The sequence below is a fragment of the Salmo salar genome, chromosome 19 (genome assembly GCF_965601325.2).
Source record: "Salmo salar chromosome 19, fSalSal1, whole genome shotgun sequence".
NCBI lineage: Eukaryota > Metazoa > Chordata > Actinopteri > Salmoniformes > Salmonidae > Salmo > Salmo salar.
In genome coordinates this window covers 69,384,171-69,408,033 of record NC_138309.1, presented here as the reverse complement: position 1 = coordinate 69,408,033, position 23,863 = coordinate 69,384,171, and the positions used below count along the sequence as shown (strand labels likewise).

The window sequence follows — 23,863 nt, the reverse complement described above, 5'->3', positions numbered from 1 at the left end:
TCATCAAAATAAGTAACAGCAACGGGAATGGAGTCCATTGCTTTATTGACAGGTTAAATGTACACACTTAAAATTGCTGTTCGGTTTCCAGAGATTGCAATTGACTCCACCCTCTCTGGTCAACCTCTTCACCAAAATCTGGGTGGTATACACTAGGAACAAAATAGAAGCAACCTACCAGAACTTGTCCATAAGAAAGGCTTGCTTTTCCGTTAGAAACCGGTTGGCTATGGTCTACACTCAAAACAGAAGGCATCTACATTGGCATCCCACCTGTCCTTTTATATTTAAAAGAATTGGATTGGTGTAAGCATGGACTGGACAGTTTCTACCATATTTCTTACACCAGTCTACCTTTAAATCCATGAAGGGAAGTGAACAAGTGCACACTTTGGGAGAAAGGACAGGTTATTGGGATGTTAGGTCTAGGATCTAGAAAATATATTTTCTTAGACAAGTACTATTAGCATATGATGATTTTTCAGATAGAAAGTAATACAAATGCATTTTCTTTTGATGACTTCACTTTAATATTTTCGGGATCTAATTTCCTACACTGTAAAAGTCCATGATTACATATTTTTGTGCATTTATGATTTCTTCCTAACTTTCAGCTAAGAATGCTGTGTCATATTATGGGATCATTATCTGCTTGCAGGGAGAATGAATACTGACATTGCAGTAATTTCTAATATACATAGGAGGAAAACAGGCAAACCTCCAAATTAATTTATATACTGCCCTCATGCGGCCATGAATAAATCCTAACTCGCAGCACTTCAATGTGGATGCACCCAATACTAATAATGGCACACTTGATATATTTGAACATGCCATTTACAGAAAATAGTTTGTCAGTCTCCTTGTCTAAAATGAATTAGTAAAGCATTCTTGGTAAGATTAACATCTTTGATTTTGAATAATAAACCAGAAAATGAGAGACTAATACAACTATGAAAATGTAATGTTTTTGCATTTTTCGCTTCAAATCAATCATATCTACCATTAAATTTCAAGTCCACCACACCTGCAAAATGTCCAACTTTTTTTCTTCATAAACCTGCCAATGACTCACAGCTACAGTTGAAGTTTACATACACTTAGGTTGGAGTCATTACAACTCGTTTTTCAACCACTCCACAAATTTCTTGTTAACAAATTATACTTTTGGTAAGTCGGTTTACAGTGGGTCAGAAGTTTACATACACTAAGTTGACTGTGCCTTTAAACAGCTTGGAAAAATCCAGAAAATTATGTCATGGCTTTAGAAGCTTCTGCTAGGCTAATTGACATCATTTGAGTCAATTGGAGGTGTACCTGTGGATGTATTTCAAGGCCTACCTTCAAACTCAGTGCATCTTTGCTTGACATGGGAAGATCTAAAGAAATCAGCTAAGACCTCAGAAAAACATTTGTAGACCTCCACAAGTCTGGTTCATCCTTTGGAGCAATTTCCAAATGCCTGAAGGTACCACGTTTATCTGTACAAACAATAGTACACAAGTATAAACACCATGGGACCACGCAGCCGTCATACCACTCAGGAAGGAGACGTGTTCTGTCTCCCAGAGACAAGTGCAAATCAATCCCAGAACAACAGCAAAGGACCTTGTGAAGATGCTGGAGGAAACCGGTACAAAAGTATCTATATCCACAGTAAAACGAGTCCTATATCGACATAACCTGAAAGGCCGCTCAGCAAGGAAGAAGCCACTGCTCTAAAACCGCCATAAAAAAGCCAGACTACGGTTTGCAACTGCACATGGGGACAAAGATCGTACTTTTTGGAGAAATGTCCTCGGGTCTGATGAAACAAAAATAGAACTATTTGGCCATAATGACCATCGTTATGTTTGGTGGAAAAAGGGGGAGGCTTGCAAGCCGAAGAACACCATGCCAACCGTGAAGCACGGGGGTGGCAGCATCATATTGTGGGGGTGCTTTGCTGCAGGAGGGACTGGTGCACTTCACAAAATAGATGGCATCATGAGGTAGGAAAATTATGTGGATATATTGAAGCAACATCTCAAGACATCAGTCAGGAAGTTAAAGCTTGGTCGCAAATGGGTCTTCCAAATGGACAATGACCCCAAGCATACTTCCAAAGTTGTGGCAAAATGGCTTAAGGGCAACAAAGTCAAGGTATTGGAGTGGCCATCACAAAGCCCTGACCTCAATCCTATAGAAAATCTGTGGGCAGAACTGAAAAAGCGTGTGCGAGCAAGGAGGCCTACAAACCTGACTCAGTTACACCAGCTGTGTCAGGAGGAATGGGCCAAAATTCACCCAACTTATTGTGGGAAGCTTGTGGAAGGCTACACGAAAAGTTTGACCCAAGTTAAACAATTTAAAGGCAATGCTACCAAATACTAATTGAGTATGTAAACTTCTGACCCACTGGGAATGTGATGAAAGAAATAAAAGCTGAAATAAATCATTCTCTCTACTATTATTCTGACATTTCACATTTTTTAAATAAAGTGGTGATCCTAACTGACCTAAAACAGGGAATTTTTACTCGGATTAAATGTCAGAGTAAAAATTAGGATATTTGGATAAGGTGTATGTAAACTTCCGACTTCAACTGTATTTAAAATTCAAGTTAGTCAAATCTTATTCTTCTCAATATGTTTATGAATCAAATAGATTCATCTATTAAAAAGTCAGTGTTCCTGTGCCCAAAGACCCAACAAACAGTACATTTTTGCAAAACACAAGACATTGCTTATTTTACAAAGTATTTACATTTATTTGAGAAGATAGAACCACAAGGTGAATACAGTACAATTTTGTGTCAACCTGGTGCACAACATTTGAGGCACTTAGCGTAAAAACATTTGACTTTTATTCTCAGGTAAAAAGACCCGGCAACTGTTCTGACAGGGATATTAATACTGAAAACAAAATAATGTAATTTTTCTCCTAAGAAAGGAGAATTTCATAAAACTAAGAGAATGATTATTTGTTTGTCGAATGAAGAGGTATTGGAAAGAGAACAATGGTGTGTCAAGCGTAATTTGTCAAATGAATTGTACAGATGCTTCAGAAAAGTGTTAACAGAACTCCCTCTACTATTACACAAGAAATCTATTGGACATTGGAAATCACAGGTGTTCAATTAGCATATGAAAAGAAATACAAATGAAATGAGTAGCAGTGTGTCAATGCTGACTGGTGGTTGCTGTTTAACTGTGGTCTAGTCTTATTTGTGGTCTTGTGTAGTCCTGTTTTACCAGTCTTTCATGAAGCCATATAATATAATATAATATTTTATAGGCCTATTCATTTTCAACAACTCTTTCAATTTAACTAGTAAAGCTTTGATCATGGGGCACAGATTTTTCTGTTCGTTAAAAATAGTTCTAAATGCGGAAAATGTACATTACTCATTAGAACGTCCAACTTGTACCACTAAAAACCTTCACGAGCCCCATATACGGCACGAACCCGACATCAACAAAAAATCCAATGCACATAAAAGCAAGAGCCTGCATTTTCACATCATAGACCCACTGGAGAAAAACGAACAGAATACAATCCAAATTAAATTCAGTCACCCCCCCAATTGTCATCAATATATATATATTTTTTTTTTTAAACTGACAGTTGCATAAACTGCTTGATTCCAGTGATTGTTTTATGTCAACACTGATATTAATTTTCATCGCATATTAACCTACAACAAAGACATAATGACCAGGCTGGAAAACTCAGGTGGCTTTGCAATGCCAGTCACTCACTCACTCATCCCCGTTGCGCCGGCTAGCGCATAGCGCAGCGATGCAAGGGCAAAGACAAAAATAAGGTTGTGTTGTTATTTAGGTTAGCTGTTCTATTTGAAATATGTCATTTCATACAGTATCTCACGAATGAGGTGAGTCCCTCTCCTCTTCATAAGACGCCACTCATCCCGCCTCTGGTCATTCACACCGCTCTTCCTTGTGAAGAGTTCTCTATAACTCTTTAAGCTCTCCTCAAGATTTCAGTCTTCCTAATGAACTGTTCTCTGGTGAACTGCGAGGTTGACGCTGCTGAACGTAGGTCCCCAAATCCTGTCGGATGTGTTGAGTATTGACTGAAAGTATAGTTTTGCTTCGAGTAGAATTTATTTTCTACTCCTCAGTCACCGGTGGTAGTGTGTCACAGGTTAGCTATCGAGACATGGTTAGCCCACGCCACGAGGCTACATCTAACTTGGCTAGCTAGCTGGAACGCTAGCTAAACCCACAAAGGGCCAGTTATCGTCGAAAGGCTTAGCTAATCAAAATACTCGCTGCAAAGCTTGCTATACTTAACTGCCTGGAAAGGTTGCTTTCTCTCGTTTAGCTCAAAATAAGAGATGAGAGCACACGCTTTCTCCGGCTAGCATTGTACTACTTCTCCGGTTAGCCCACACAGAGAACAGAATACTTAAGCTGAATTCTCTCTCTTACCGGGCTACACAATCGGATGGTCGCATCTCGTTGTTCCGACAGTGCCTCTCCCTGTTCAACAGGGGGGAGTTCGGTCATGCTCAGAAAGTGTCTGAGTGCTGGGGTTGATGGCGTCCACCATCTGAGACGTCCAGCTTTGATTAACTGCCCATCACCTGTGCCCACGTCCCCTAGGTGAAGTGTCAGAGGAAGGTGGTGAAGACAGACGCGTCACTCACAGGGTGGGGCGCAGTTCACAAGGGAAGACCAATAAAGATACTGTGGTCACCACAGCTCCGCCACACTCATAAATTCAGTCGAACCGCTTACAGCATTTCATTCACTGATACTCTTTCTGCCCCTCCTTCAAAATTGTCACATCCTTCACAGGAAAGACAATACAACTGTGGTGGCATACATCAACCGCCAGGGTGGCACTCGCTCTCCGCACTTACACAGACTATTCTGTGGAGCAGTGCATCTCCCTCGTTATGCGCGACTCATTTCCCAGGCATACCAAATGTGCGAGCGGACTTGTTGTCCAGAGGGAATCCGCGTTATGGGGATTGGAGACTACTTCCCCAAGTGGTGTTGCAGATCTGTGAGAGTGTTTAGCCACCGTAGAGATCTTTGCATCGCACAAAGACACGCACTGTCCGTTCTTTGCAATAGCAGGAAACATACCACTTGAGGTGGACGCACTGACACACCCTTGGCCAAGAGTGTTGCTTTTCCTCCTTTATGCTTGATCCTCCCAACTCTGAACAGAGTGAGGAAAGAACGCTTATCCCTCATCTTGATGGCCAGGCAAGCTCTGATTAGCAGAGATCACTCTCCTGCTTTATGATGAGCCCCGGCAGATACTGTTACGCAAGGATGTACTGACAAACTTGATCTCCACCTAGCCCATCGTCCTCTGGGCCTGGCCCGTGAGAGGATGAATCTGAATACAACAGGCTTGACTCGTTTTTGAGAAGTGGTGCGACCAGGTTGTATATTTAGCCGCCATCTCGGTCTATCATACAGGCTTCGACAATAACACAGTAAGGAAAACATCCTCTGTTATGTCGATTTCTGATGTTATGTCGATTTATGAAGGGAGCGTGTCGTTTACGCCGTGTCTCCAAGCCATTAGCTCCGCTTTGGGACCAGTTAATTGTGCTTGAGGCAGCTTTTTGAGCTGCTGGAAATTGTGGAGATTAAATATATCTCCTTCAAAACTGCTTAACTGATTGTCCTTGCATCCAAAAAAACGAGTGAGTGAGCTACATGCATCGTGAGTTCACCATTCGTGCCTACAGTTTGCCCCAGGGTTATCCAAGGTAATACTGTTACCCAACCCCACTTTCACGCCTAAAGGTCAGCGACAATTACAATTGTCTAGCCTAAGAGCTTATGGCTTTCCACCCCCTGTCCTTCACCTCTACGGAAGTAGAGTGTCTCCACAGTTTGTGCCCGGTAAGCGCTTTGCGCATATACTTGAATAGAACGAGAGCATAGCGAAAGGGTGACCAACTTCGTTCCCTGGGCGTACCCTTGCAAGGGAGGGCCCCGATCTCGTCAAAAGCTATCCCCATTGGATAGTGGACACTATTATATTGGCTTATAATAGCAAGGATTTGCAGCCCCTCAAGGGCTTGAGGGCACATACCTCTTTGGCACTGTTTAAGGGAATCTCTTTATAAGAGATTTGCGAAGCTGGATGTTGGTTGGGCCACCGGTAAAACCTCATGTGGGGTGGCCCAACATGCAGCATCGTAAATCTCTTGTAAAGTGATGCCCTGAAACAGTTACTTGCATAACCCTGGTTCTATGATCAAATGGGTGAGATATATCTCTGCTCGCAAGAGAGGCACGCTTAAGAAAGACCAGAAGCGGGCGAGTGGCATCTTATGAAGGGGAGAGGTGCTCACCTCATTCGCCACCAACAGACATTGTGATTGGTACTTCCATTAGTGAATCCGCTAGAGCGAATCCCCATAAAGTGAGATCTTACTCATATTATGTTTTCTCAATATCCTCAATTTATCGTAAAGTATCTCTCATGCATTAATTGATCAGTTGAGTTATTCTTTCATACTGAACATGGATGTGGAAAAGCAAACAAAAAAAACTGTTAAGAGAGCTAAACTCAACATAAGTATGTGATGAGTAATGCTAAAGTCAAGCACTGACAATTAAGAGATTAGACAATGGCATTGTGTTGCAGTAAAAGAAGCTAAAACATCTGTCACCCCTGAAATGGGTAAAACAGTGAGACAAACCAGAATGTATGTACAGTGTCTTCAGAATTTATTCACACCCCTTGACTTTTTCCACATTTGTTGTTACAAAGTGGGATATAAATGGATTCAAATTGTCCTTCTTTTGTCAACAATCTACACACGTCTTAATGTCAAAGTGAAAAAAATTAAAAAAAGGTTTACAACTTCTCAAACATGTTACAATCACCTTCGACAGCGATTACAGATGCAAGTCTTTCTGGATACATCTCCAAGAGCTGGGCAACATTTGCCCATTATTCTTTACAAAATTCTTCAAGCTCTGCCAAATTAAAATCAAATTATATTTGTCAAATGCACCAAATACAACAGGTAGACCTTACAATGAAATGCTTACTTACAAGCCCTTAAAACCAACAATGCAGTTAAGAAAAACTGGTTGTTGATCATTGCTAAAGAACCCTTTTTAGGTCTAGCCTAGATTTTCAAGCAGATTTAAGTCAAAACTCTGCCACTAGATTTGGCCTTGTGTTTAACGTCATTGTCCTGCTGAAAGGTGAATTTAATCTCAAATGTGTCTGATGGAAAGCAAACAACCAGGCTTTCCTCTAGTATTGTGCCTGTGCTTAGCTCCATTCCATTTCTTTTTTTATCCAGAAAAACTCCCCAGTCCTTAATGATGACAAGCATAGCCATAACATGATGCAGCCACCACTATGCTTGAAAATATGGAGAGTGGTAATGTGTTTTATTGGATTTGCCCAAAACATAACACTTTGTATTCAGGACAAAAAGGGAATTGCTTTGCCACATTTTGCAGTATTACTTTAGTGCCTTGTTGCAAACAGGATGCATGTTTTGGAATATTTTTATTCTGTGCAGGCTTCCTTCTTTTAACTCTGTTAACTAGTTTAGCATTGTGGAGTAACTAGAACGTTGTCAATACATCAGTTCTAACTAATTCTGTAACTGTTTGAAAGTCATCATTGCCCTCATGGTGAAATCCCTGAGCGGTTTCCTCTCCGGCAACTTAGTAAAAACTCCTCTCTTTGTAGTGACTGGGTGTATTGATACAATATCCAAAGTGTAATTAATAACTTCACCATGGGATATACAATGTCTGCTTTTATAATTTTTATCAATCTACCAATAGGTACCCTTCTTTGAGAGGCCTTGGAAAACTTCCCAGGTCTTTGTAGTTAAATCTGTGTTTGAAATTCAATACTCGACTGAGGGTCCTTACAGATAATTGTATGTGTGGGGTACAGAGATGAGGTAGTCTTTACATTTAAAAAAAAAACTATTGCAATTATGTGACTTAAGCATATTTCTACTTCTGAACTTCGAGACTTGCCATCAAGGGGATGAATATTTATTGACTTAAGACATCTCAGCTTTTCATTTTCAATTAATTAGTAAAAACATCTAAATGTAATCTATTTTAAATTCAGTCTGTAACACAAAAAAGTCAAAGGGTGTGAATACTTTCTGAAGTCACCATCTGCTACAAAAAAAAACATTAAGCCTATTTGTATAATAGTAAAACAAAACTTTAAAAACTGAAGAGAACATGAAAAACAAAATGCTTGGATTTCAGGTATACAAATTAAGTTCTGACCTTATGAATGGACGCAATACAGGGAATAAATAAAAGGAAACAATTACCGCACAATGCTCTCTAAAACCTATGAAAAGCAGATAAATGTTAAAGAATAGTTTATGTTACAAACCAGATTAGTTGAATCAGAGAATATGAAATCACCTGAGTAATTTGGTATATTTCTGAATACAAAAATAAGTAATGAACAATATCCCTCTCCTTTAAAACCAGTGCTCTCTCAAAAATGCTCTATTACAGTGTGCCCAGTCTTCACAGTTCAATTCCATCTGTACATACATATGAGAGTGGAGCCCTTTACACTCGTACCTGTATACGGGTTGAAAATGGCAGATTTGGGCACTGATAAACACCTACATTGAAAGGCAGTGGCTGTACAGTAATATGTTATACATGACGTCAGAGCTCTGGCTCTGCGTTTCACAGCGCTGTATGGGTTTTGACTGACAGCAGTACTGAACTTGAGCACCTCACGCAACAAGACGTTGTGATCGTTTTCCCTGAATTGCATTGTGAAAGTCCAACACTGCAATATTGTATTTTATAACTAAACTAGTCATGCTGGCAATAGAACAAGCTTTCAAATGATGCCAACCTGACCCAGATCGCGATTTATAAAATGGACCTTTTTTGGATTGCGTAAACAACAGTAATTGTGTGATTGCGGGAAGACAGGGTTGTGTTCTAAACAAAACAACTAAAAGTGTGCTTGCTCTAGTTCCGCAATGGCACAGTTAGGCGGAGCTCAAAAAAGCACCTTATAGTTGAAGATTTCTTTGAGTCATAAAAGTGTATTGAAATTACTTAGGAACTGTCCACACTATGGAGAGGTGTGTGATCACTTGGAGACATCAGTTAGTCCTCTAACTTATTTGTCTTATGTTGCAGCAACTCCACATTTTCCAGTAATATTCTTATGTTATTGAATGTATTTTCCAGAGTATTTTCTGATTTTATCATCAACAAATGCAGAGAAAGTAACTCAACAGTGGACTGTCAGGTGAACTGTTGTCCTCACCTTTGGTCTAATAATTTTCCCATGATCGTCAAACTGTTCCCTTTCAATTGCTACTATAGTTATGCATTTTCATATAGAAGAAATAAGAAACATTTCAATTTAGCACTATCCATATTGGCCAATTCCCACGAGTGTAAAGGGTTAAGTCATATGTATATATTCTTATACTATACACCAACCACACTTGGTACCATTCAAAAGTTCAGACACACCTACTCATTCCAGGGTTTTTCTTTATTTTGTACTATATTCTACACTGTAGAATAATAGTTCTGACATCAAAACCATGAAATCATCATGTAGTAACCAACAAAAAGTGTTAACCTGTTAGGGCTAGGGGGCAGTATTGACACGGCCGGATAAAAAACGTACCCGATTTAATCTGGTTACTACTCCTGCCCAGTAACTAGAATATGCATATAATTATTGGCTTTGGATAGAAAACACCCTAAAGTTTCTAAAACTGTTTGAATGGTGTCTGTGAGTATAACAGAACACATATGGCAGGCAAAAACCTGAGAAGATTCTGAACAGGAAGTGGCCTGTCTGACAAGTTGTTGTTCATCTTGGCTCTTTTTATTGAAGACTGAGGATCTTTGCTGTAACGTGACACTTCCTACGGCTCCCATAGGCTCTCAGAGCCCGGGAAAAAGCTGAATGATATCGAGGCAGCCACAGGCTGAAACACATTATCGCGTTTGGATAGTGGCTGGTCAGAGTACTCTGAGACTCAGGCTCGTGCACGAGATGTTTTTATTTTCTCTCTCTTTGTACGTATACACGCTTTCCCGGTCGGAATATTATCGCTTTTTTACGAGAAAAATGGCATAAAAAGTGATTTTATACAGAGGTTGACATGCTTCGAAGTATGGTAATGGAATATTTAGACATTTTTTGTCACGAAATGCGCCATACTCGTCACCCTTATTTACCCTTTCGGATAGTGTCTTGAACGCACGAACAAAACGCCGCTATTTGGATATAACAATGGATTATTTGGGACCAAACCAACATTTGTTATTGAAGTAGAAGTCCTGGGAGTGCATTCTGACGAAGAACAGCAAAGGTAATAACATTTTTCTTATAGTAAATCTGACTTTGGTGAGTGCTAAACTTGCTGGGTGTCTAAATAGCTAGCCCTGTGAATAAGTTCATTAGTTACCAGCCTCAGAAATTGCAGCCGAAATAAATGCTTCAGTTCAAGTAACAGACACATCTCAACATCAACTGTTCAGAGGAGACTGCGTGAATCAGGCCTTCATGGTCCAATTGCTGAAGAAAAAAAACACTACTAAAGGACACCAATAATAAGAAGAGACTTGCCTGGGCCAAGAAACACGGGTAATGGACTTTAGACTGGGGGAAATCTGTCCTTAGTCTGATGAGTCCAAATTTGAGATGATTGGTTCCAACCACCGTGTCTTTGTGAGACGCAGAGCAGGTGAACGGATGATCTCCACATGTGGGGTTCCCACCGTGAAGCATGAGAAGGTGTTGTGACGGCGCTTTGCTGGTGACACTGTCAGTGATTTATTTAGAATTCAAGGCACACAACCAGCATGGTTAGGGTTAGCATTCTGAAGTAATACGACATCACATCTGGTTTGCGCTTAGTGGGACTATCATTTGTTTTTCAATAGGACCATGACCCAACACACCTCCAGGCTGAGTAAGGGCTATTTGACCAAGAAGGAGCATGATGGAGTGCTGCATCAGATGACCTGGCCTCCCAATTGAGATAATTTGGGATGAGTTGGACCACATAGTGTATGAAAAGCAGCCAACAAGTGCTCAGCCTATGTGGGAAGTCCTTAAAGACAGTTGGAAAAAGCATTTCAGGTGAAGCTGGTTGAGAGAATGCCAAGAGAGTGCAAAGCTATCATCAAGTCAAAGGGTGGCTACTTTGAAGAATCTCAAATATAAAATATATTTTGTTTTAACACTTTTTTGGTTACTACATGATTCCATATGTGTTATTTCATAGTTTTGATGTCTTCCCTATTATTGTGCAATTTAGAAAATAGTAAAAATAAAGAAAAACCCTTGAATGAGTAGGTGTGTCTAAACTTGACTGGTACGCGTTTCAGCTTACACCACACATCACAACCTCAAAAACCGTGATTCAATCATAGCTATTAGGGCATTTATGGGAATATAAACCGTTATAAGAATAAAGTATACTGATAAGTAATTTAAAAAATGCTTTAACCTCTCCATTTGTTCCACTCTATAGGACGGTATGTGGGCCAATCCAGGGGCTTTGTAACAGCTTTAAAACAGCTTATTCCAGTCTCTGGTTGCCTCCATGAGATGCCGCTGGCCGTGGCCAATCCACTCCTCTTGGTTCTTGAAGAGTCGACCACAAAACCAGCAGGCGAACATTGATGACCTCTCTGTACCTATAAATAAGGACTTCACCACCTCATACTTTTTCCTGCTAGACTTTCTAAACTTCAGTTTCAACAGAAATCGCTCTCGGACTCTGCTTTTTGAAGTCTGAAGTCTGGAGCCACTGCTTTGTGACGAGGGACATTTAGCCTTGGAGATTTTCCCCAGAAGTCTGGCTGGGCAGAGTTCAGCCAGAGCTTGAACCGTGTTATGGGACAGTACCACCTTGGAAACAGCACCTTTGTACCTGTTGACGGACCTCATGATACTGGCCACTTCAGGAATGTCTGCATCAGGATGGTTGAGAACAACCACCGGCTGATTTCGGCGAGGGCACTTAATCTCCTGTAGTGAACTGAATGGATACAGTATCAGTGTCCTCTCTGCATCTTTGGGTATAGGCTCCCAGAGCAAGGGAGACCCTTTTTCAGTTACCGCCTTGCTCGAGAGCCTCCTCGCTTTAGTCAAGTGCTCTGGGAGTTCATCACACAATGCTTTCCTGCGCCTCTTTCTTTGACTTAGCTGGCGACCTGGTCTTGGGTCAAGGGGGCATTTATTCAGATCTACGTCCGTTATCTGCCTGACCCTACCTTGGAAGTTGGATTGGGGGGAAAGAAGATTTGAGAGCTGTGAGGCCGTGACAGGGTTGTGGGAGGCATTTTGTATGGATATCAGTTTTTTCACTCCGGTTGAGACTTTATTTGATGACATCAGAAAACACGGCATCTGTGTGGAATTTGTGGCCAGATAAATGGGCTTGTTGGCTGAGGAATGTGCACCACCAGAAAGGAACGCGCTACCATTGGCAGTTCTGACTATCTTATATACAACTTTATGTCCCCTACTTTCATTAGGTTGACCATTCTGGTTCACAGACTTCCCATCAGGACTATTCATAAGCATCCCTGACTTAGCTGTAGAGATATACCTAACCAAGAAGGCTTGTCGCCCAGTGTGCAATGCAGTGGATCTGTTCACTGAGTTTGCAGACATTGCCAGAACTGGACGAGACAAAAGTGGAGACTGAGAGCTTAAGCGTGCCAATTTGCTACCAGCATTGTGGAGGGCCTGACCTACAGGGACTGGCCTCTGGACCAAGTAACAAGTCTGCGGTGACTTTATGGTATTTTCTCCAGTAGAACTATGTGCTGCACCTGACAAGACAAGAGGACCTTGAAGAGCTGTGCTGTTGACTAGGTAGTGACTTGCACTAGTGCTAGATCCAGGCTGAACAGCAGACAACAGCATAGCACCTTTTTCACTAGCACCTACAGTCTGTCCTAGAATGCTGAAACTTCCACCATTGAGGGTGAGTGCCAGCCCTGTGGTTTTATTCTGTCTTTCAATTCCTGGCTTAACATAGGACACATTGATATGAGGAGTAGATTTGGTTATCAGCTTGAACCCTGGGTTGCCTTGGAGCTGCACAGGTACAGCATACTGGTTCAACATCTGCTGCTTTCCCTCTGCCGTTTTAAGGATCCTTAGCATAGTCTTAGGTGGCTTGACAGAATCGTGGCTGGCAGTTGAGCAGCCTATTCTATCTTTTTCAAGCTGGTGGCTAATGATAGCATCCGAATGCTCCTCCAGTATGCGACCCAAGACGGCCAAACTACTTATGCTCTCCGTTGCCCTTTCCGACAAAGGAACACACTCCTCCATTTTTACAGTAGGTTGGACTTGGTGTGTAGACCCAGAGTGTCCATGATTTGCTTTCTCAGTTTCCACTGGGGTGGACAAATCCACTACAGTAGCTATGCACTCATCGACCTCAACGTCACGGTCTGACACTCTTTCCATTGCATTCTCTGTCTCCGCTTCCCCATTTCCAGACCCCTCATCTGGAGGTTGTGGGGATGCAGCCAATGTCAAACTCCATTCTTTCATCCAAACACTTTCATCCTCTGTCGAAAGCTCTAATGGATTTTCACAAGGTTGTGTTGAGTTGGAGGAAATGCTTGATGTTTCCTTTGAGTAATTATGAAAACTAAACAACTCTTGGTTGGGAGAATTCTGATTTTTAGCATTAATATCAGTCTCTCTGGAGTTGACAAATTCAGCTGGGTGGGACTCCAGTTGGGCTGTCAGATCTGGCGATAAAGTTTCAGTTTTAGTCTTAGCAGCCACACTGGAATGAATCTTATCGGAAGTAGAATCAGAAGGATCCATCTCCTTGATAACTGAATGAGTCTTCTCAGCAGTATCATCAGAAGGTTGGAAGTCACCAGTCATGGGTTCTGAGGGAGTCTTAGGTTTGTCATTGGAGGGTAAAGTCTCTCCTTTGGGCCGAGAGGAATTTCCATTGATGGGGTCACTGATCTTATCAGCAGTAGCTGTACTCATGTCACCAACTCCAAGCATGTTGATCGTCTCTTCAGAAACTGGTTTGGGAAGCATGGTCTCATAAGCTGATTCAGAAGGCATGGTATTATCTGTGAGTATTTTGGCTGGAAGGAGCTCCACAGCAGTCACATTAGGGCTTGAATAAGCAGACATCTTGTCTGCTGTATTGTTACTCAGTTGACCGTTCTCAATCGTGGAGTGATCTGACTCTTTAGTCATTGGAGAAACTGCCAAGGAAGGAATCTGGTCACCCTTAAACTTATGTTGTTTATCAATCCTCTGCTCCACTGTGTGTTTTGCTTTCTGTGCTAGTTTCTCCAGTATGGGCAATGTCTCCTCAATGCTAACGTCCTCTTCCTCTGGCTTCACTTGTACTGAAATTGCAGCATCGCCATCAGTCCCTGAGGGGCTTAGAACAGCCAAGTAAGGGGAGCTAGTATTTTCCCCATTTTCAGCCGAGTCTAAGCATTTACTTCCATCAGAGGTAGTGCCTATCATTGGGCAGCCCACTTCTTGCCCTGTAGATAAAATGTCATTTTCTGCGGAGAACTCCGGCTTTGCTGTTGGTATAACTTTGAGAACTAAATGCTTTTTACCGTCAACCATCTTGAAGCCCATTACTTTTGTAGTACAGTTAGGTGGAATAGAGATTTTATTTTTGACCATGAGAACAGTTAATCCATTGGAGTTGTTGGGGTTTAGGGCATCAGCCCCATAACTGTCAAAACTTTCCTGGGTCTTTGGTGGTGGTATAGATGATATAGCCTGGGAGTCAATTTGTTGCTCATTCTTAAGAGCGCCTTTGAACCATTTCTTACTGTCCTTTTTCACGCCTACAGCCCTTTCATGGAACTGTTGGGATTCCTCCAATGTTTTCTCTGGTTTCAGCACCCTTCCATTTTGGTTATGTAAACCCACTCCAGGAAGAGAATTCAGTTTTGACATCCACTGGGATTCCTTTGATTGACCACCTGCAGCAAGGCTTTTCTTCAGCAGGAGTTTTAATCCTGGAGAGGAGTTTGCCAGGGTATTGTTGCTGTCCTCCGTTGCTCTCCATACATTTTTCTTGTCTGCCTCCTCACCATGGACAGTTACCATGTGCTTTGTGAGGTATTCTCTCCGTGCTGCCCCATATCCACAGACCAGACACGTGAAGGGGAAGGTACCCGAGTAGAGTTTTAGGTGCCTCTGGTGCTCACCTCGGTTAGAGCTCACATGTTGACATTTCACACATTTGAGCTGGCTCTCATTGTGATGATGGATGTGCTGCACAAATGTTCCTGCGTCAACTGTTGAAAATTCACATTTTTCACAGTGAAAGTGGCCATTCTGACTGTGAGACATGATATAGTGTCTAGTGAGCAGGAGGAGAGAGTACTGTACATCATCATTACAGATCTCGCATGTGACTAAAGTGTTCCTGTGGCCGATCCGATGGCGCTGAAGTGCAGGGAACTCATTTGTGGCAAAGCCACACAAGTCACACGGATACGTCGGCAGGGTTCCCTTGTGGGCCCCCTGAAAATGTTTGAGGAGGTCATTGGGGCTGTAGGTAGCTTCACCCTTACACTCTGAACACCCAAAGCTAAGTATTTTTCCAGAAAAGACTGCACCCTGCTGTATTTTACATGGGGACTTCTTAGATGCTTTTCTGGTTGTCTTGTAACTACCCGACTCTTCAGATGTTTCATCGGGGTCACATTGGTCACTACATGGCAACACAGAAGAATGACCTGCCATCAGGTCTGTGTGGTCCTTTGTGGATTCCTTTTCTTCCTCAGCCTCCATGATGTCATCATGGCTTTCAGCGGGATCATCCTGTGTCATCAGGTCCTCTTCCATGCTTCAATATACAGACTCCTATGAAGAAGAGAAACGAGTGTCACAAAGATGCAATCTACCAGCACAAGACATCTTTCTCACTACGGAAACCGCCTTTGATTGAACAGTCAGTCAATCACAACTTGGGAATTGACTGACTGACCTTGCAAATCAGGCATTGGTGTCAATGGAGAAATTGTGTGAAAACTAAAATCAGGATTTTTGTCACTTCACAAATTTGAAAAATAAATTATAAATCATGTTCATGGACAAAAATAAATGGTTACTTATGCTTATATGGCATGACCCTCTATGGAATCTATTAAATGTATTGTGTGATTTGTTACAGAATTACGAACTGACAAGCACAGTTTCTACTGATGTTAGAGCTGTTCTATAATGGCTCCGGTTCTGACTTAAACCTGCAATATGTAACTGTGGGCGACCCTAACAAATTCACATAGAAATGTGTGTAATAGATCTGTCATTCTCATAGAAAGCAAGTCTAAGAAGCAATTCTGTGTGCGCCACTTCTGTGCTTCCCATTCTTCAGTTTTGTTTTTGCGTCTTTTACTTTCGGCGCTGAAAAGACTATATTTTTGTCCCGTTTCCTGGTTGCTAAACTATTAGAAGTTTACCAACCAGGAAATGGCAAAGTAATTTCTGCATAGTGCTTCTTTAAAAACCTTAATTGAATCAATCAATATAATAATGGACATATTGCTGCAGGCTAAAAGGCTCTGCCGACTTGACCCAACGCAATGATTCGGACACAGTAGATAATGTTCAGTGGATTTTTCAGAAAGGGCATAATAACATTACAACTCATATTACTTTGCTGGTATGCCTACTACTTTAAATGGACGAAGTCCAGGTAAAATCCTAAAAGGAAAACCTGCTATCACTTTAATTTAAGAAAATCAAAACCATTCAAAAAGCTGATATGAACGCTATATTAATGCTAAGTAGGAAGGAGTCTCACATTACAAGGGAACAATGTTTCAAATGATTGCATTGTTCTTAAAAAAAAGCTTCATAAAAAAAGTGTAACTATGATCCTTCAAGACATGAACAAACATACTAGCTTTAGTCATATAACCTGGGACCTGACACCCTGAATTCAAGTTTATGCAGTTCAACAACCGATGGCAGGCACAACACCAAAACATGTAAACAAGGGTCCAAATCATCAGCGGATTTGGAAATCTTACAGTAAATCTTAATCACATGGCTTTGCATCTGATGGACACCAGACACCACAACCTTTCAAAAGAGAATACAAACAGGAGTACTTGTTATTATGACAGAGGTCAAAACTAAAGACATTTAAAAATAGTTTGACAACCCTCTTTGTAAGCTTTAAAAGGATATCAAACTCAACCTTAAAATGTTAAGTGAAGAAGATCTGGATGTCAGTTAAAATCAAAGGAGTGTGGTCAAAAGACTTGATAAGGCATTACCCTTCCATGACTTAGGAAGGCTATGTGCTGTAGCCGTCATTCAGAATTTGCCAATCAATTTCCCAACTGTCTATTGCCTCCAAAGTCTCAACCTCCCGCATTCATGCCCAACGCAAATACATCGATTGACTATGATCCATGTCTGCGGTATGCGTGTATGCCTATATTTGTCATCACTAGTTACCAGAGCTACAAAGTCATAAAGCCTGCCTATTCTACAATTTATCTTCTTAAAATCTGTTTTTAAACCTAACCTTAACCACACTGCTAAACGTATGCCTAACCTTAAATTAATACCAAGAACCAAGATGTTTGTTTTCATGAATTTTTACAAAATAACCTATTTAAAATGTGTGGCTGTGGTAACCCTACGCTTTGTGTAGCAGTTAGCGATGATGCTAATGACAACCATCTTCTGTTAGAGATGGAAAGGCTTTCTCAAAAACATTTCTCAATTAAATGTTAACTAGAAATTAGCTAGCCTATGCCTACCTGTCAGAATGATATTGTGATTATTTGCATCAATCCAGTGGCCATTTGTTTTGCAAACACTGCAATCACATCACAACCGCTACAGAAACATAGCTAAACAAACATTAATTTGCTGATGCACACATGCATTAAAAGGGTAACTGCACCCCAAAATCTAAATTTCTTAGATTTTTCCTAGACCTCCAAGGTAGTTTCCAGATGTTTTAAGTCCACAATAATGCTTAAAGCACAACAAAAATTGGATGTTCTTCTAGTAAACAAAATGTATGTTTATGTGACGAAAAAACTTAACCTGGGAAAAACAAAAACAGACAACCAAACTTTTTTTTTAATAGATATAAAATGATTTTACAAGGCTCTATTACTTACATTCAAACAGGTGTACACTTAACCTTTTCACGTGTGAATTCCAAATATCTCTAGCGGTCGCCCCAGCGTGAGTTGTTTTATGCACGTGATGTCAAAATGCACTCACTTTTCCAAAATGTGATTGTTACGCAACAGGACAGTTAACCTGCGCTGCCTGCTAATTGTTTCAATTTGTCAATTTCAAATTATTTTCTAACGAAATTTATTTTCTAACAGTTTGAATTTAGGGGTGTTCCGCCTCATTAATTCACATAGAAGTAGCCAAGTATTCATCCCCCTTGGGGTTTTTCATATTTTGTTGCATTACAACCTATAATTTAAATGAATATTTATTTGGATTTCATGTAATGGACATACACAATATAGTCCAAATTGAAAGTGAAAAAAAAGATATACTTGTTTCAAAGAATTCTAAAAAATGTAAAACTGAAAAGTGGTGCGATCATATGTATTCACCCCTTTGCTATGAAGCCCCTAAATCAGATCTGGTGCAACCAAGTCACATAATTACCAAGTCACATTATACTTGACCGCTGGCTACGTCCCTTCCGTCTTCAAGAGAGCGAGAGTTGCACCCCTTCTGAAAAAACCTACACCCGATCCCTCCGATGTCAACAACTACAGACCAGTATCCCTTCTTTCTTTTCTCTCCAAAACTCTTGAACATGCCGTCCTTGGCCAGCTCTCCTGCTATCTCTCTCAGAATGACCTTCTTGATCCTAATCAGTCAGGTTTCAAGACTGGGCATTCAACTGCGACTGCTCTTCTCTGTGTCACGGAGGATCTCCGCACTGCTAAAGCTAACTCTCTCTCCTCTGCTCTCATCCTTCTAGACCTATCTGCTGCCGTTGATACTGTGAACCATCAGATCCTCCTCTCCACCCTCTCCGAGTTGGGCATCTCCGGCGCGGCCCACGCTTGGATTGCGTCCTACCTGACAGGTCGCTCCTACCAGGTGGCGTGGCGAGAATCTGTCTCCGCACCATGCGCTCTCACCACTGGTGTCCCCCAGGTCACTTGGCTCTGTCATATCCTCACATGGTCTCTCCTATCATTGCTATGCAGACGACACACAATTAATCTTCTCCTTTCCCCCTTCTGATAACCAGGTGGCGAATCGCATCTCTGCATGTCTGTCAGACATATCAGTGTGGATGACGGATCACCACCTCAAGCTGAACCTCGGCAAGACGGAGCTGCTCTTCCTCCCGGGGAAGGACTGCCCGTTCCATTATCTCGCCATCACGGTTGACAACTCCCTTGTGTCCTCCTCCCAGAGTGCTAAGAACCTTGGCGTGATCCTGGACAACACCCTGTCGTTCTCCACTAACATCAAGGCGGTGACCCGACCCTGTAGGTTCATGCTCTACAACATTCGCAGAGTACGACCCTGCCTCACACAGGAAGCGGCGCAGGTCCTAATCCAGGCACTTGTCATCTCCCGTCTGGATTACTGCAACTCGCTGTTGGCTGGGCTCCCTGCCTGTGCCATTAAACCCCTACAACTCATCCAGAACGCCGCAGCCCGTCTGGTGTTCAACCTTCCCAAGTTCTCTCACGTCACCCCGCTCCTCCGCTCTCTCCACTGGCTTCCAGTTGAAGCTCGCATCCGCTACAAGACCATGTGATTGCCTACGGAGCTGTGAAGGGAACGGCACCTCCATACCTTCAGGCTCTGATCAGGCCCTACACCCAAACAAGGGCACTGCGTTCATCCACCTCTGGCCTGCTGGCCCTCCTACCTCTGAGGAAGCACAGTTCCTGCTCAGCCCAGTCAAAACTGTTCGCTGCTCTGGCACCCCAATGGTGGAATAAGCTCCCTCACGACGCCAGGACAGCGGAGTCAATCACCACATTCCGGAGACACCTGAAACCCCACCTCTTTAAGGAATACCTAGGATAGGATAAAGTAATCCTTCTAACCCCCCCCTTAAAAGATTTAGATGCACTATTGTAAAGTGGTTGTTCCACTGGATATCATAAGGTGAATGCACCAATTTGTAAGTCGCTCTGGATAAGAGCATCTGCTAAATGACTTAAATGTAATGTAAATGTAATAATTAGTTAAATAAAGTCCACCTGTGTGCAATCTAAGTGTTATATGATCTGTCACATGATCTCAGTATACATGCACCTTTTCTTAAAGGCCCCAGGGTCTACAACACCACTAAGCAAGGGGCATCCCCAAGGAAGCGGCACCATGAAGACCAAGGAGCTCTCCAAACAAGTCAGGGACAAAGTTGTGGAGAAGTACAGATCAGGGTTGGGTTATAAAATTTTTAAAAAAATCAGAAACTTTGAACTTCCCACGGAGCACCATTAAATCCATTATTAAAAAATGGAAAGAATATGGCACCACAACAAACCTGCCAAGAGAGGGCCGCCCACCAAAACTCATGGACCAAGCAAGGAGGGCATTGATCAGAGAGGCAACAAAGAGACCAAAGATAACCCTGAAGGAGCTGCAAAGCTCCACAGCGGAGATTGGAGTATCTGCCTATAGGACCACTTTAAGCCAACACCACCATGCTTCACTGTGGGGATAGCATCATGCTTGTGGGGATGTCCCTTGAAGAATGGGCAAAAATCCCAGTGGCTAGATGTGCCAAGCTTATAGAGACATACCCCAAGAGACTTGCAGCTGTAATTGCTGCAAAAGTTGGCTCAACAAAGTATTGACTTTTTTTGGGGGGGGGGGGTGAATAGTTATGCACGCTCAAGTTCTGTTTTTTTGTTTTATTTCTTGTTTGTTTCACAATAAAAAAAAGATTTTGCATATTCAAAGTGGTAGGAATGTTGTGTTAATCAAATGATACAACCCCCCCCAAAAAATCTATTTTAATTCCAGGATGTAAGGCAACAAAATAGGAAAAATGTCAAGGGGGAAAATACTTTCACAAGCCACTGTACTTTTTTGAAGGTTGTACTAATTATGATGAGCTAATGCTGTTTGTCGACACTATACAATGCATTCTGGGTATCACGTAAACATCTGTCAGACCAAAGATGTTATAATGAGGTGAAGGAATGGTTCACGCATCTTTCAAGTAAACTTCTGGAAGTGAATGATAGTAGATGACACACCCCCTTCAACATGCATACTGCAAACAGACCAAACTCATCTTGTCTCCTCTCATCTTTGGTCGACGTGAAAAAACAAACATGGTGGCGCGCGAAAACTACCCATCGTCGGATTACTCCACATCGAAGTGTTTCTCTATTTTTATCAATGGTGAGCTCAACCGTGATGTGATGAACTGTGAATAGTAATTGCTACTAGCTAATTCATATTGTGCTTTATGTCAGCTGAGTGTTAGCTAAATATGACCACTTGTGTTGCGTCAATCTTTCCCCAGAGTTAGGACTATTGTAGCCTACATTTTCCGGTTTGGATGATTGCGTTATGCTGTCGCTACTTCTGTGACTGTGTGAACATTGCATCCAAAAATAAACTGGTCACATTCATGACAACTTTGTAAGGACTGCGTTTGTGCAAAATAATTCTGTGAAAAAGAGTGGCCAGCTGAAACACTGACTGTTGCATCAATCGAAACTGGACAGAGGTTTGAGCGTACCCTGTAGGGACCACTGTAGATTGATCACACCCGTTTGTTGGTACATGTCAAAGAACTAAAAGGGCAATTCCGCCACTTTTCAACCTCAAATTCATGATCTCCAGCGCCAAACCAGTGTCTACATGTGAAAACAGCACATTTCTATGATCAGTGGTTAAAAAGAAGGTCCTAAAAAAAATGCTTCTCTGTGACATCACAGGATAGGATTTAAAAAGGGATTTTCAAAACCTGCTACTAGTTTCTAGCCCAAGAGCGGGTATTTGCTTGCTCCCCACATCACCACAAATCTCATAGTGTTTGAAAAATCACTTTTTTTAAATTAATGTTTCAACTGATGATATCATCAGATGTAACATTAAAAATGTATTTGTTTCTACAAAACTTAGAAATGCGCCATTTTCACATATGTTGACACTAGTATTGTGCTGGAGATAATGAAGTTACCCTTTAAGTGACAGATTCCTGTTTGTCACACTCAAGTCCACAAAGTGAATATTTATTCACTTCAAATCATGAAATATATAAAATCAGTAACAAGATGATAATTTTCCCATGAAGAAAATTATTTTTGCGGCAGTGGAAGAGGATTAAAACGTTTTACTAAAGTGAAGCAGTGAGATATAGTCAAAAGGTTAACATTAAAATATCTGGTCTGATTACCCCACTATATCAACCTTGGAGTGTGGGGCAGTTACATCACATATTACATCACAAATAACTACTCAGACTACTAAACATTTAATCATGAAGGAATTTGAAGAGTTATCAGCTATTATTTTGGGAGAGAAATATGATGGTGCATCTCGTGGAAGAAGTTATGACATTTTCAAAGTTGTGCTGAAAAATTGTGGCTGGTGTATTAGAGAGCAACTTTTATTAATAGTTGATAGTAGCCTTCAGTGGGACAGGGTTCGACATTAACACTGGGGCAAGTCCCCCAAAAAATATCAGACAAGCAGAATATACATTTAAGTGTGCATAGTTTTTTGTTGTTGTATCAACCGATTTCTGCAGATCACATCAGAATATAATTGTATTGCATTGAAAGGTGATCTGTCAATCACTTGCGGTCCCGAGATCAAAAGCTTTTGAGATCAAAGTGCTGATATTCCTTGCTAGTTATTGAGTTATTTACCCAGTTATAGCAAGTCTTGGGTCAGCAAACAAGGTTTGTGCTGTCATGAAAATCCTGGAAAAGTAAAGATGTATGAGTCACCTGTGTGTGCCAGTGCGACTGGGACCAAGAGAGAAATTACAGCATGTAGGCTACAAAATAATAAGACAACAGACTAGATAGCCAATTCAAAACATAGTGTAGCCTGGCTAGTTAACTATTTAGCATCTATTAATGTCAATGTCATGTCCGATGTCCTTAAAAAATATATTTTAAAAGAAAATCGTAATAACTGCAAATGAGCGAGTGTGTTAATTAACCAAAGCTAAATACTCCTGTTGTAAACCGCCTCACAAGTGCTCAAAATTGGGCATTGAGAAATAAATCTGACAGTTGGAAAACTGGGATTCCCCTATATTCAACATTGGTCAGTCATGTAATTCTGACAATGTTAAAATATTCTTAGAATAGCCCAGCATAAATGACAAATAACACCCAATGCTGTCAATAGATCTCCACTGAAATCTGAATACCTTTGCCTTACAAGGCAGATACAGTGCATTCGAAAAGTATTCAGACCCCTTGACTTTTTCCACATTTTGTTATGTTGTTACAGCCTTATTCTAAAATGGATTCATGTTTTTCCGCAATCTACACACAATACTGACAAAGCGAACAGGTTTAGAAACAGAAATACCTTATGTAAATAAGTATTCAGACCGTTTGCTATGAGACTCGAAATTGAGCTCAGGTGCATCCGGTTTCCATTGATCATCCTTGTGATGTTTTTACAACTTGATTGGAGTCCACCTGTAGTAAAGGACATTCAGAGACATCCCAAGGCCACTCCTGCGTTGTCTTGGCTGTGTGCATAGGGTCGTTGTCCTGTTGGAAGATTAAACTTCACCCCAGTCTGAGGTCCTGAGCGCTCTGGAGCAGGTTTTCATCAAGGATCTTTCTGTACTTTGCTCTATTAATCTTTCCCTTGATCATGACTAGTCTCCCAGTCCCTGCCAATGAAAAACATCCCC

General features: G+C 41.4%; 1 protein-coding gene across 2 annotated transcripts in view; it reads right to left on the bottom strand.

The window, feature by feature from the left end:
• Nucleotides 1-2,725: 2,725 nt before the first annotated feature.
• The window catches only part of si:ch211-214e3.5 (zinc finger protein 518A), a 29,274-nt gene continuing 8,136 nt past the window's right edge, over nucleotides 2,726-23,863 (bottom strand). For both annotated transcript variants that reach the window (XM_045702612.2, XM_045702611.2), the window contains exon 3: nucleotides 2,726-15,861. In XM_045702612.2, coding sequence (XP_045558568.1) covers nucleotides 11,542-15,843 — 4,302 coding nt within the window. In that variant the 5' untranslated portion in view covers nucleotides 15,844-15,861 and the 3' untranslated portion in view covers nucleotides 2,726-11,541. The remainder of the gene's footprint in view (nucleotides 15,862-23,863) is intronic.